This window comes from Mirounga angustirostris, unplaced genomic scaffold (assembly GCF_029215605.1).
Source record: "Mirounga angustirostris isolate CCGP_5_RB_7025 unplaced genomic scaffold, mMirAng1.0.hap1 SCAF_4, whole genome shotgun sequence".
NCBI lineage: Eukaryota > Metazoa > Chordata > Mammalia > Carnivora > Phocidae > Mirounga > Mirounga angustirostris.
The window spans coordinates 184,705,153-184,719,013 of record NW_026991712.1 but is presented as its reverse complement, the minus strand read 5'-3'; the positions used below and the strand labels follow the sequence as shown (position 1 = coordinate 184,719,013).

General features: G+C 46.3%; 1 protein-coding gene and 1 pseudogene across 1 annotated transcript; one reads left to right on the top strand and one right to left on the bottom strand.

The window, feature by feature from the left end:
* The first annotated feature begins 1,080 nt into the window (after positions 1-1,080).
* VAMP3 (vesicle associated membrane protein 3) lies at positions 1,081-8,999 on the top strand. Its single transcript, XM_045898795.3, has 5 exons — positions 1,081-1,206; positions 3,311-3,392; positions 6,653-6,811; positions 7,546-7,597; positions 8,449-8,999. Coding segments are annotated over exons 1-5 (315 nt in total). The 5' UTR covers positions 1,081-1,204; the 3' UTR covers positions 8,469-8,999.
* Positions 2,608-3,114, bottom strand: LOC135363951 (putative protein SCAMPER; annotated as a pseudogene).
* Positions 9,000-13,861: the final 4,862 nt, after the last annotated feature.

Here is a 13,861-nt window from a genome sequence, read left to right as displayed (position 1 = left end):
CAACCTGCCCCTTCCGGTTGGGCGGTGCAAACCATGTCCATTTCCACTGCTGTCTGTGGTCATGTTTGTTCATCCCTTGCCTGGAGAGTTCTCTTCTTATCTACTTACCCAACTCAAATCCCACCTCCTCTGTGACACTCTTGTTCATTCCAATGCACACTGACCTTTCCCTTTTCAAATTATTACATTGACAGTCGGAAAAGACAGTTCGGTATTTAAGTATTTTAGTTTCCATTTCTCATCTCACCCGCCGGTTGACCTGGCAGTGTTTCTGCAGTGTTGCTTTTTTGTTTTGTTTTTTTAAGGTAGGCGTTGTCTACGTTGGTAGGATACTTCCAGTAACAACTTTAAATACATTGCAGAGTAACTCACTGCATTGGATTTGTGCCTCCGCCTACAGCCGACCAGAAGTTGCGGACCTACTGTGTGCCGGGGCCCGGGAATTTAGAAACACAGAAACTGACACAGCTCCTCATGGCCAGGCTCCCGAAAACAGATTGTCGTACGGCCTGTGCAGTGACAAATACTTGAGTCACAAACGAGCACACGAAGAGAGGGAGTCGAACCCTATCAGCGCCTGTGATAAATACCCCAAAGGGACTTCCGATCTCATTTTAACAAGTTTCCCTGGGAAGCGTGGGGTCCCCAGGACCACTGGGTTAACGCGGGACTTCAAGCAGAAGCACACCGTCAGGCTCCAGTACTGTCACGGCCAAGGAAATGGCTCCCGGGCCCAGAATAATGCACCACGCCCCCGACCCAATTTACCTACACAGTCCCCTTACAGCGCCTAATGCGCCACATGCCCCAGCATCGCACGGGCGGCGGCGGGCAGAGCGCGCCCCGCGCACTCAGCTCGCGCGGGACCGCCCCGCGCTCTCGGGTGGCCCCGCCCCGCGCTCTCGGGTGGCCCCGCCCCGCGCTCTCGGGTGGCCCCGCCCCGCGCTCTCGGGTGGCCCCGCCCCGCGCTCTCGGGTGGCCCCGCCCCGCGCTCTCGGGTGGCCCCGCCCCGCGCTCTCGGGTGGCCCCGCCCCGCGCTCTCGGGTGGCCCCGCCCCGCGCTCTCGGGTGGCCCCGCCCCCTTCCGGCGCGCCCCTCCGCGGCCGCGCCCGGCGACGTCATCTGCCCCGCGCCGCCGCCCCGCCCAGCTCCTGGCCTTCGGTCCCGCTGCGCCGCTGTGCTGACCGTCGCCCGCCGTCGCGAAAATGTGAGTGACGCGGCGAGACGCGGGGCGGCCTCGGACTTCTGGGGGCGGTGGCCCGCGGCTGGGACCCTCCCCCGGCTCGGTTCCCCCCCACCCCCACCCCGGCAGCCGCTCGGACGCGGGCCTGCGCGGTGGCTCCCGAGGGCCGGGGTGGGCGGTGGCCCCGCGGGTGCGGGCTGCAGGCGGGCCGAGCCAGCGCCGCGGCGCAGCTCGCAGCCCCGCGGCTGTCGGGCGATCGCGGAAGAGGCGGGGGCGGGGCGGCCGGGGGCTTCCCGGAGCTAGGAAACGCCCCCTCTTTCCCCTGGCCCTACCTGGACCCCACCCCCTTCTCCGCTTCCCTTAACCTCAGCCCGAGGCTCCCGAGAGGAGCGGTGGCCACTGCCCTAGACCTGGAGCGCCCGTTCGCCGCCTGGGGCTGGGCTGGCCTGGGCTCCGGAAGTTGCAAGGGAAAGGACCTCGGCCCTGTGTAGAGCGGACTCAGGAGCAGAGCTGTGGACCTTCCCTCTTTAAGCAGAAGCCGTCTTGCAGCGGCCCTTAAAAACATGGAGTTTTCCATGGTGACATTCAGAGGAAACTGTCAAGAGTCACAAGGACCCTCTGGCCCCTCCAGCCTGTCCATCGCTCACCTACAGAGGAGGAAGGAATGGGTGCTTCCCCCCGTTTCCTTCGAGGAGCTAGGGTCACCACTCTGGAGTGTGCCTGCTGAGGCTGCTGTGCCAGGAAATCAGTGGTTAAGGTCTAGATCCGTGGCACCGTATGGGACGTGGTCTAAAGACAGGCTCCACTGCAACCAGCCGTGTTGCCTTTCTAAACCCCACTTTACACTTCTGTAAAATGAGGTTAATAGTAGTACCCCCTTCAGAGAGTTATAAGGATTAAATGAGAAAACATACCAGTACATGGTCCTTCACTACTATCAGAGAATAAAAATAAAGTGTTAAGGGCAGGCATGGGACCTGCTACATCCCTGGTCTTTGACACATGGTAGGTATGAAAGACCTTGAATCAATGGATGCATCCGTAGCTTGTGTACAAGACACATACTAGGTGCTGTCTTGGATACAGGGAAGAAACCTCTTAGACACAGGAGTCTGTAAGGCAAGACATTACAGATGACCCTTGAACAACATGGGTTTGAACTGTGCAGGTCCACTTACACGTGGGTTTTTTCTGATAAATACAGGACTGTAAATGTATTTTCTCTGTCTTGTGATTTTCTTAACGTTTTTTCTCTAGCTTACTTCATTGTAATAACATGGTGTGTAATACATATAACATACAAATATGTGTAAACTGTGTATGTTATTGATAAGGCCTCTGGTCAACAGTAGGCTATTAGTAGTTACATTTTTGGAGGACTCAAAAGTTATATGCAGATTTTCAGTTGGGGGGAAGGGAAAGGGGTTAGCACCCCCAAACCCCACCTTGTTCAAGGGCCAAATGTGTGTGTGAAAAATCAAAGCGTGGCCAACCAAGTAATGGAAGCAATAAGGACTTCAGAGCCACAGTGGTCAAGGAGGATCTGCCTGTGGGGAAATAGGCATTCAGTGAGGATTTGAAGAGGAGTACCTTTTAAGAGAGGAAGCACTGCTTCATCTCACCTTTCCCACTCATACCACCCCTCCTCCCTGCATCTTGATGTTCCTGACCCTGTTTCTGTGAATGAATATATTTCTCCTTACTGGAAAAGTGGCATTCTGTAATTACTCGTAACTATGAAAACAGTTCTTGCCACAATGAGAGATCAGAAGAGTACTGAGTGCATTTAAGTAGATGTGTGCCTTTAACCAATAAAAAATTGGGAGGTAGAGTTTCTCTCTCTTAGGATCCCTGATCTGAAGATCAGGTGCTTCAGCGATGCAAAGTAGAGCTTACTAAACCTTCACTTTAGACTCTGGTCACTTTTCACATATGGATGAATCTTGGAAATTATAGAGGAATTGGAAGAAACGTCATTAGAACCTTTGTTCATTACTGTAGGAAGGATTTCTTTTTCTGCTTTAGTTCTGAAACTTCTCACAGCGAGGTCTTGGAATAACGTCTTCATACTTACAGAAACGTATTTGGAATCAGAATTTACTCATGCTTGTGCCTTTCCATGTTTCAGGTCTACAAGTGCACCTGCAGGTTCAAGTGCTGCCTCTGGCAGCAACCGAAGACTTCAGCAGACACAAAATCAAGTAGATGAGGTACTGCTCTCAAGTATTGAAAACAGGGAATTTTAAACCAACATGGGAACACTCTGGAAAGAATTCTATTTAGAAAAAGTATCATAAAAGCATGAGTATAAAGGAAATTTTGACTGTTTCATAATAACAAATGAGCTAAACTCTGAGAACTCAGTCTCCAGGTGTCATGCTTGTTTTCCTGTGACCAAATCTTGTGTCTTAACCACAGACACTCCTCCTGAGAACATCTCTCCAAGAACCACTTTATAAGATACAGTTTGCCACAATTAAAAAAAAAAAAAAAATGGAAAAGAAAAAAAAAAGAACCACTTTACTAAATAGGGTAATAGAGTTTTAAGGATTAGGTCGATAGATTGTTCAAGCCAAGACCAGTCGCTCTGACCAGATTTTTCATCAAAATGCTTCCTACAGTAGCCTGACGTACTGGTTACCAGGCTTGAGGAAGCCTCTAGAACTCCGTTCCAATTGTTGCCCATTCACGTACCAAAGGCAGATGCTGGCAAACTGCTCTAGCCCAACAAATCGAAATTTGTGGAATTCTTGAGTCAGAGGACCCTCACAGCATCTTTTGTTCTGCTCTGTATATGCAGACCCACAGTGGAAGACAGTGAGAAATTCAGACTAGTATTCTATAGCCCAAAGAGCTGTCAGTGTCCAACAAAGACATCTTGGTCTTTCTGCACTTAGCTGCTTTAAAAAGCAGTTAAACTTAGGTTAGATTGCATTATTAAGTCATTTGGTAATATTTTGGTCTAATGGTTTTGTTTATGAACTGAATTCTGAAAATTTTACATTTCCATGGTAAGAAACCCATTCTAATTCCATCCTGGATGAAACTTTTGTTTACTTACAAAATCAAACTGGGTCCTTTTTCTTAACCAAAGGAATTTTAAGGAGAGGTGTTTTGTTTTGTTTTGTTTTAATTGAGGTGAAATTTACGTAACATACAATTAGCCATTAACCAGTGGTTTTCAGTGTATTTACAATGTTGTGCAGCCATTACCTCTGTCTAATTTCACTACTTTAGCACTCCCCCGAAGAACACCCTGGACATGTGTAATCATCACTCCCCGTTCCCCTTTTCTCCCATTCCTGGTAACCTGTAATCGGCTTTCTGTTTCTATAGATTTGCCTGTTCTGGCTGCATCCTATAAAGGGGATCATGCACCGTGTGGCCTTTTGTGTTTGGCTTCTTTCACTCAGCATAATGTTTTCACTGTTCATGTTGTTTGTAGCATGTCAGTACCTCCTTCCTTTTTATGGCTGAGTGGTGGTCCATGGTGTGTTTGTGTACATAATTCATTTTTCTTTTCATCTGTGGAGGGGTTTTTGAGTTTCCACCTTTTGACTGTCATGAATAATGCTGCTGCAGACATTCATGGACGAATTTCTGTGTGGACGTATGTTTTTATTTCTCTTGGATATGTATCTAGAAGCAGGAGTGCTGGATTACGTGGTAATTCTGTGTTTCACTTTTTGAGGACCTGCCAAATGGGTCCACAGTGGCCGGGCCAGCCTTCATTCCCTCCCGCAGTGTCCGGGGGCTCCTGCTTTTCCACATCCTCACTAACACTTGTTAGTTTCTGCTTTCTCTGCGTGTAGCTGCCCTCCTTCGTGAATATGAAGTATTTCATCATGGTTTTGGTTTGCATTTCCTTAATGGCCAGTAGTGTCGAATATCTTTTCATGTGCTCGTTGATCATTTGTAAACATTCTTTGTAGAAGTGTCTATTCAAGTCTGTTGCCTGGCTTTTAATTGGGTAGTTTCTGTCCTTGTTGTTGGGGAGTAAGAGTTCCTTATATATATGTATTCTGGATATTAAACTCTTATTAGATAAATGATTTGCAAATAGTTTCTTCTGTTCTATAGATTGTCTTTTCACATCCTTGATAATGTCTTTTGATACACAAAAGGTTTTAATTTTTAAAAAGTTAAATTTATTTTTTCTTTTGTCGTTCTTGATTTGGTGTCAAATCCATGGCCAAATCTGAAGTTTGGAAGATTTGCTCTTATGTTTTCTTCTAAGAGTTTTATAGTTTTTAACTCTTATTCTTAGGTCATTGATCCATTTTGAGTTAATTTTTATATATAGGGTTAGGTGTAAGGGTCCAGTTTCATTCTTTTGCATATGGCTGTCCCGTTGTCCTAGCACCATTTGCTGAAGAGACCATCCTCCTCCTCACTGAATGATCTTGACAGCTTTGTCCAAAAATCAGTTGGCCATAGATGTTGGAGTTGATTTCTGGATCCTCAGTCTGTATGTCTGTCCTTACGCTAGAATCGCACTGCTTTGGTTACTGTAGCTTTGTTGTAAGGTTTTGAAATTGGAAAGTCTGAGTCCTCCAACATTTCCTTTTTCAGTATTGTTTTGGCTCTTCAGGCCCCTTGCAATTTCATAAAAATTTAAGGATTGGCTTTTCTGTTTCTGGGAGGGGATGGTAGGGGGAGAAGGCCAGTGGAATTTTAGTAGAGATTGTGTTGAATCTGTATATCTGTACAGTGCTTTGAGACATCTTGCCATCTTAATAACAGTAGGTGTTCCCATCTATGAACATGGAATGTCTTCCTACTTAATTAGGTCTTTAGTTTCTTTCAGCAATGTCTTGTAGTTTTCAGTGCACAAATCTTTCGCCTCCTTGATTCAATTTATCCCCTAGGTATTTTATTCTTTTGGATGCTACTGTATATGAAATTATTTTTTTAATTTCCTTTTCATTTCTCTTGTATGGAAACATTCTGATTTCTGGGTGTTGGTCTTGTACCCTGAACCTTTACTGAATGTGTTTATTGACTCTAGTAGTGTGTGGATTCTTTAGGATTTTCCATATACGGAATCATCTGCAAATAGAGATCATTTTACTTCTTTCTTTCCAATTTGAATGTCTTTTATTCTTTTCCTTGCCTAATTGCTCTGGCCAGAACTTCCAGTACAGTGTTGAACAGCATTAGTGAAAGTGGTCATCTTTACTTGTTCTTGATCTTAGGGAGAAACTCTCCACATCGAGCATGGATGTTAGTTACGGGTTTTTCCATAAATGCCCTTTATCATGTTAGAGAAGTGCCCTTCTATTTCTAATTTGCTGAGTATTTTCATCATGAAAGAGTGAGCCACTCCCTGCTCCCTCCTTTTTAAAAGAAAGTTGTGGCTCAAAGTCATAAAGTGCTGACCTGAAAGAAAATGAGCCCATTTACCTCACTGAGAGTTTTGCTTGTTCTTCCCTTCCTTTATGTGTAACTTGGTGTGATCGCGTTCATTCAGGTAGTTGACATCATGAGAGTCAATGTGGACAAGGTGTTGGAAAGAGATCAGAAGCTCTCAGAGTTAGATGATCGTGCAGACGCGCTGCAGGCTGGAGCGTCCCAGTTTGAAACAAGTGCTGCCAAGTTGAAGAGAAAATATTGGTGGAAGAATTGCAAGGTAATTTTCTTTTTAACTGGTTTTTACGTTAAGTCACCCTCTGTATTCTCGGAGGGTCAACTAAGGCTATGGGTATTGGAGATGAGTTTGACGGCCCATACGTGGAAGACTGGATGACTCTGAGTCTGAAGCACTGACTGCATGCTCTTTCCTATCCCCTCAGCTAGGAATGCTCCATGACCCGTGGCTGACCTTAAGAAGCATATAGAACAGGAATGTCCAGAGTCAGTCACCAACCTAAGCCCCTTCCAACCCTCCACCCCTACCCTGCAAAGCCCTGAACACATACTGGCAGGAGAAGGCTGGGGTTGGTGGTCCGCTGGCCTGTGGTTCAGCGAGTGGCTCCGGGGTCACAGGATGGGGGGGTGCAGAAAGCAGCCCACAAGCAGCGTACCCCAAAGCAGACCTTATACATCTCACGGCCCCCTTACTGGTATACAAGTGACACTTTCTGATACACAGGACAAGCGTAGTAGCCCTGCCTTGTGTGAAGAACTTGTATACACAAGCAAATGCCTTTCCAGGGACCACAAGTCATTTGACCATTTTCTAAAAAGCAGATAAATAACTTCATGCCGTAATTGAGAACAGTAAATTTAGGCCTTAAAGACTATGAATTATTTCAGATTATAGTGCACCTTAACTTCTTGGTCCGTGACTAGAATATCATACTCTGCAGTGAGCACCCTTATGTCTATGTTTGGAAATGTGAAATGGTCTATGTTTTGTCATAGATGTGGGCGATAGGGATTGTCGTTGTGGTCATCATCATCATCATCATCATTGGTGAGTTCTCCTGCCCTAAATTCATTATTCAAATCTTCTCGGTACGGTCACAGCTGATTTCACATACAAGAAGTCAGAATAAAAGTTCCCTCAGAACTGTTAGTTGACTCCAAAGATTTTCATTTTCTTCAGTAAATGTTTTAAATACTTGAGTGTTACTTCATCAAAATCCAAGGGTTTTTTTAAATATAAACGTTGGCCCTTTGAAGTTAGAGGAAATGTATTCATTTCCACTGACCCATCTGTTTTCAGTCTGAGTACATCTTCATCTGCTATTTCCTTTTATAAGAAAGTATCGTCTATTGATTAAAAGCATGACTACCTGTTCTCCACCATGGCTCCATTCCCATCCAGCTGCGTGGCCTTGGGCAAGCAGTTTAACGTCCCTGATCCTCAGTTTCTTCACTTGTAAAGTGTGGATGATAAAGTACCTTACCTGCCCCTTAATGTTTGCTGTGAGGACACCACTGCTCAACATAGAAAAAGTGCATGCGATGGTACCCGGCGCATAGGAGTAATGATAGCTGCGTAAGTAAGTAAATCCACACAGACAGGCATGCGTGCACGAAGTATGATTACTGACGTTATTACTGCCGCTACCGTATATGATACTGGAACAGGCCGTTGACGTTTGTAGCCCAGGACCTGGGAACCATTTGCAAAAGCAGTTCTTCCCATCCCTTCTCGACAATGTCCTCAAGCCCTCGACAAAGTGTAGAGAAGCCACTAGTAAGAAGTTGGCCAAATTGAATTGCATATTTAGACTGTGATGTTCACTGTTAACTCTGGGTGTGCAGTGGGAGACTGAACTGTTGTTTCCTCTGCTTCTTTGTGTCTCCCCTGCGTGTTAGTGTGGAATGTTTCCCCGTGAAGAACCAGTGCAGCCCCAGCCTGCCGTTCAAGAAAGCTCTTCAAGACATTTGACTTAGAACCTGCTATATTCTCGAGCTCGCCTACTGTTCTGTCTAAACTGATTATTTTCTGTTTGTTACCGTAAAGTTTAATTTCTAGGCAACGTGCCTTTGTAATGTCATAAGCACTCCAAACTTGAAAGTGCAGCCGCCCGGCCCACACCTGGCCCGGTGCCTTCACAGATTGCACGCGGCTGACGGAGAGGATCTCTTCACTTCCCGAGTGTCATCTCCTCGAAGTCATGTTGTCTGATGCATTGGTGTTCATTCCAGTTAAGGGAATTTGTTCCAAGTTAGCTATCCTTGCCGTCTGACATCTTCAGAACCACATTCTAAACCTTTAGGTAATCAGATTTCCAGTTTGTGCCTTCCAGAAAGAACACTACTGCCTAACGCAGATCTGTAACCATAACAGGTTGTGCCTTATTTTGCTATTTTTCTGGTTCCCTAGAAGAGAAGTCTCTACTGTTCATAAGCACTACTGACTCTTGCGCTGTATTTAAAATAAGATGTGGATAGAGTTTTGGCTCTTACATTAGATATGAAGATGTTTACTTTCTTGTTACTGTTTTTGTATCACTTGCTAAAAAATATTATTTTAATCAGACATAATAGCCTCTTTAAAACATTTTTATAGAACTAGGGCTATGACCAAAGTTTCTATTTTGCCAAAAAGTTGAATGCCCAGTACAGAGTCCTTAAGTCTGTTCCTGACAGATAAATTCAAAAAAGTGACAAATGGAACTTAAGGTGCCCTTCAGAATTAGAATTACAATCTTGTCTGTGAACCCTCTACATCCTAACAGGCCTTTCTTGCCTTTGGAGTGCTGTGGTCAGCGCAGCTCCCCCTCTGATTCAGCATTGCTCCCAGGGCTGAGGGAAGGTTTAAGCTAGACTCTGACCATCTCATCCCTGGAGACTGAGTTCTACCCGGCACTTCACAGAATGTCAGCTGTGGACTCCAGTAGGTCCCTAATAATTATGTGAGCAACCATTCTGCAGCCTTCGAGTGAGACCATCTGTGAACTGGTCCTTAACTGGCCCAATCCCCATAGACGATAGTCTTTGGGAGTTTGTTTCCTATTTTTATTCATATTCCACTTCCTAAATCTGTCTTCTAAATTATGCTTTCAATTGGGCATTGGGCAGGGGTGGATGACTCTTCTTGGAGGATAGCTAACCAGAGACCCTTTCTTTCTTCAGCGTCATAGATTGCACAAGATGCTGCTCTGGAAATAGCTTTGTCATCTGAGAGACTTACTGTGTATGTGAGATGTGCATCATCAGGGCGGGTGGCTTAAGGATGGGAATTCAGGTAGGCATGCAAACAGGCAAGGAGGCGCTGAGGGACAAATGCAGGGGTATTACTACTCTGGCCCATGGTTACTGGAGGATTCCAAAATTCCTGTTCACATGCTAGCGTGGGACTTACAAAGCAACACCAGTTGAGGGGCACCAGGACACGAACTCCCTTTAATACCTGTTCCCCTGGCCTCACTGAGATGCTGCGGTGGAAGACACGCCCTGCAGGACGCCCAGCTGTGAGAAGGAAGCAGCGGGGTCAGTGTGGGGCGGGCCGTGGGCCCACCCCTCCGCTCAGGGGCTCTGGCCGGGTCTGACTCTGAAACCTTGGTGCTCCCTCCTTGCCTCGTGCCCAGTCCCATGTAACCCGCTGGCTCCTGCATTAACCCAGGGGCACCTCGCTTGTATCTGTGCATTTAGCTGGGAACTTACCCACTATAATGAACTGAATAAACTGTTTATAAACGGAATTCCGGTATCTGTGTTGCTTGTGGAAGAACAGCTGTGCATGGTCCAAGTCTTAAAAATGGCATTCGTTGCTGCTGCCCTCACCTTTCACTTAGAAACCCCAGACTCCACTTTCTCTTCTTCTCCCCAGTTCCCTCCCCGAGGACTCATTTCTTAGTCCCCAGCATTTCCCTGTACTCTAGTAAACCCAAGCAAACCCTTCCCCTCGTGAAAAGTATAGATGAATGGGGGCTGGCTTTCTCACGATTACCAGAATGCTCAGGATCTGGCTTTTGAGTTTCTTAAATATATGTTCTTTAAAGAATGACGTGCAGAGCTGGCCCTGTGTGTGGTAGAATAGCAAGCCGCCTACGTGGCCCACAGGGAAGGTAACGTGGATGGGCGAGAGACTTCTCCAAACATGGCTCTTGTTTTGATTCAGCACATCCGTCCCCTTGAATACACTTCCCTTCTTAATCTGCCATGGCTAGGGAACAATATAACAGGGGTGGAAGTAGCCTTTGCTTACAGTTGCGATAAAATGCCATTTCCTATAGAAATCTGGGAGAGAAGAGGTTGACTTCTTCCATCGCCTTGACCTTGGAGAGGTGGGCACCGCTTTTCTTGTCTGGCATGCTAATGTGTCCTGGCAAAGCACTTACAGTAGAACTGTGCTGTTCGTTCAGGACCTTTATATAATGAGATCTACATAAATTTTGGTGCCATTTTCAAGATTTTGAAGGAAAATCTACCATAAATGCGCTCTTTTCTGCCTCTCCTGTAAATGTCAGGATTCCTCAGCCAACTGGGTCCTCAGCCAACTTCTCTTTCCATTCTACCCACTCTCCCTGGTCAGTCTTACCTATTCCCATATCTCTAATCGTTAATGTACTGATGATTCCTGGCCTAGTGGATACAGGCCTCTCAAACTCAGCGTGGACCAAACAGAAGTAAGCATTCCCCGGCCGCACGCTCCTCTTCCTACCGTTAATAGTGTCTGTTCCAGAGAATGGCACCACCATCCATCCAGTGTCCACGCCAAACAAGTCCACTGGACTTGCTGATATTTTTAGTCACCATACAGATCACTCCGAATGTGCTGGAGTGCTACATAATAAACATTCTCCAAATCTCAACGGCTTAAAGTTATTTCCTCACTCGTGACTCATGTCCAGTGCCAGGCCCCGGGAAGGTTCACGTCAGTCCTCAGGGAGGGGCTTCCTGTAAACATGTGTTCAGGTTATCAGTGTGGCAGGAAGGGAGCATCAGGAATTGGGCACTGGCGCTCAAGGCTTCCGTCTGGAAGTTGGGTTAGGAGCTCTCATGTTTTACTGGCCAAAACAAGTCACGTGACCCCGCCTAACCTCAGAGGTGGCAGGGGACACATGTCACCGAAAGGAGAAATGTGATGTTTGTGAACACTTGCATTCCTGATGACAACTTTAGTCAAAGAATGGGGCGAATTCCCCTTGACTCAGAAGTATTTTCGAATGAGGTGTGCATCCTACATGATGATTCTATATTTGTATCACTAATAGAATATGTTTTTTGAAGTATGATTTTTTTTTTTATTATTCGTTTTGAGTGAGGATTGTTTGTTTAAAATTGACTGAACTGCTTAGTGCATTTAAAAATAGCATCCTTGGCGACGCCTGGCTGGCTCAGTCAGTGGAGCGTGAGACTCTTGATCTCAGGGTGGTGAGTTTGAGCCCTGCGTTGGGTATAGAGATTACTTAAAAAGAAAATCTTTAAAAAAAAAAAAAATAGCATCCTTATTTACAACTAAGCTGCTTTTCATACTAGCAGAAGATTCAGTTTGTAAAACCACAATTTACTAAATAAACCAATTATGGCATAATTATTAGAAAATAATGGATATTCTTTTCTCATCCTTTAAATAGCAAGCTAAGTGCATTTCAAAATCTTCTACTGGTCTTTATACCATCAAGACGACGGGCAATCCCGCTAACACAAGGGCTTGCCTTTAGCCCAGGCTCTGGATCCTGAGCCTAACAGAATCCTTCCCTCCAGCCATTCCCTGTTGTCTGCAACTCTCCCCCTGCTTCATCCCCTTCTCCCTCTCTGTTGGATCACCCCATCAGACCCTAATCGTGGCCCCCACATCCCTCCCTTGGGCAAACAAACACTTGTTCATAGCCCCACACAGCAAAACCCCTCCCCACGGCTCCCCGTGGTCACTGCCTCACAATGCACTTTTCCTCCAGCCAACACTATTGAGACATCTTTAACCAAGGTCGCCATCTTGGTGAAGCACCACAGAAATTTCTCTGCCCTTGTCTTACTCTCTGCATCACCAGCATTTGATACAGTTAATAGCTCTCCCCTTGAAATATTTTATCTAGCTTCCATGACCCAACATTCTTCTGCTTTTCTTTCAACCCCATCTATGGCTCCTTATTCTTCACCAGGGTCTCTGCTTGGCCTCTGAATCTCCATGCCTCTCTCCTCCCTCAGTCTTGGCCTTTGGCCCTTTTCTATTTGCATTCTCATGTTGACACCATTTCACCCATGACTGTAATCACCATAGGGACTCTGGCCTCTCCCAAATGTCAGCCATATCTCCATCCCTGGCCTCTCCCCTGCGTCCCAGGCTGGGAGATCCAATCACCCACCTGCATGTGTAATGCACTGCTCAAACATATCGTGTGGGAAACAAGTCTCCATTCTCCCCTCATCAAAACTTACCATCCCCACCTGTCCATCTAAGTTGATGACCCATGACACACAGCACTGCTTACACTAAAGACCCAGGAGTCGTCCTTGATCACTCTCTCTTCTTACAACATACATTCAACTCATCGGCAAGGTTCTGTGCCCCAGATGCATCCCACGTCCAGTCTCCTTTCACCATACTTCGTGGCACCACCCTAGTCCAACCGGTTCTCAGGCCTCTTCTTGTAACTAACAGCTTCCTGTTAACTACTCCCTGTGTAGAAGTCTGGCTGATTCAGATCACTAGCTTGCTTAGAATCCTCTTTCCACTTTCCATTTTTTAGAAAAAAATCCAAATTGCATTCCCTAATTATAATCTGGCCCTTCCTAACTTCCTGATCTTCCCTAACACCATTCCTCCTCCCTCTGTGAATTCTCCAGGCAAAGTAGATGTTCCTTCTGTTCCTTAACAACACACCTGCTCCGTCAGGGCCTCTGCAGGTGCCTTCTGCCCCCTCCATTGGGTCCACCCCCCACACAGACGCACACACTCAGGTTTCAATTCGCCTTCTCAGAGAGGCTTCCCCCATCACCAGGTTGACGTGTCTGTTGCCTCCTTCACCCTCCATCCCCGTCCCAGCTACACTTCATCCTCGTTTCACGTTCCACACATCACTCTCCACTTTCGGACCTCTACACGCTGGCTTGTGTTTTCTGTCTTCATAAAAGGCAGACTCCCTGAATGGCAGGGACTTTTGCCACTGCTCCTTCTCAGGGGCCACAATCATCCCGGCCTAGATCATCCACTCAGTAAGTATTTGTTGAATGAACGCAGTTCGACAAAACATAACTTGAGAGGGAGATCTGCCATCATTTGGGAAAAGGAGATGTTTTATCCAATACATGATAAGAACAATTGACACACTTCACT

Bases quoted from the DNA above. Each gene is read 5' to 3' on its own strand.
- VAMP3 (XM_045898795.3), top strand. The intron at 3,393-6,652 runs GTACTGCTCTCA...GCGTTCATTCAG, and splicing joins CACAAAATCAAGTAGATGAG to GTAGTTGACATCATGAGAGT. The intron at 7,598-8,448 runs GTGAGTTCTCCT...CCTGCGTGTTAG, and splicing joins CATCATCATCATCATCATTG to TGTGGAATGTTTCCCCGTGA.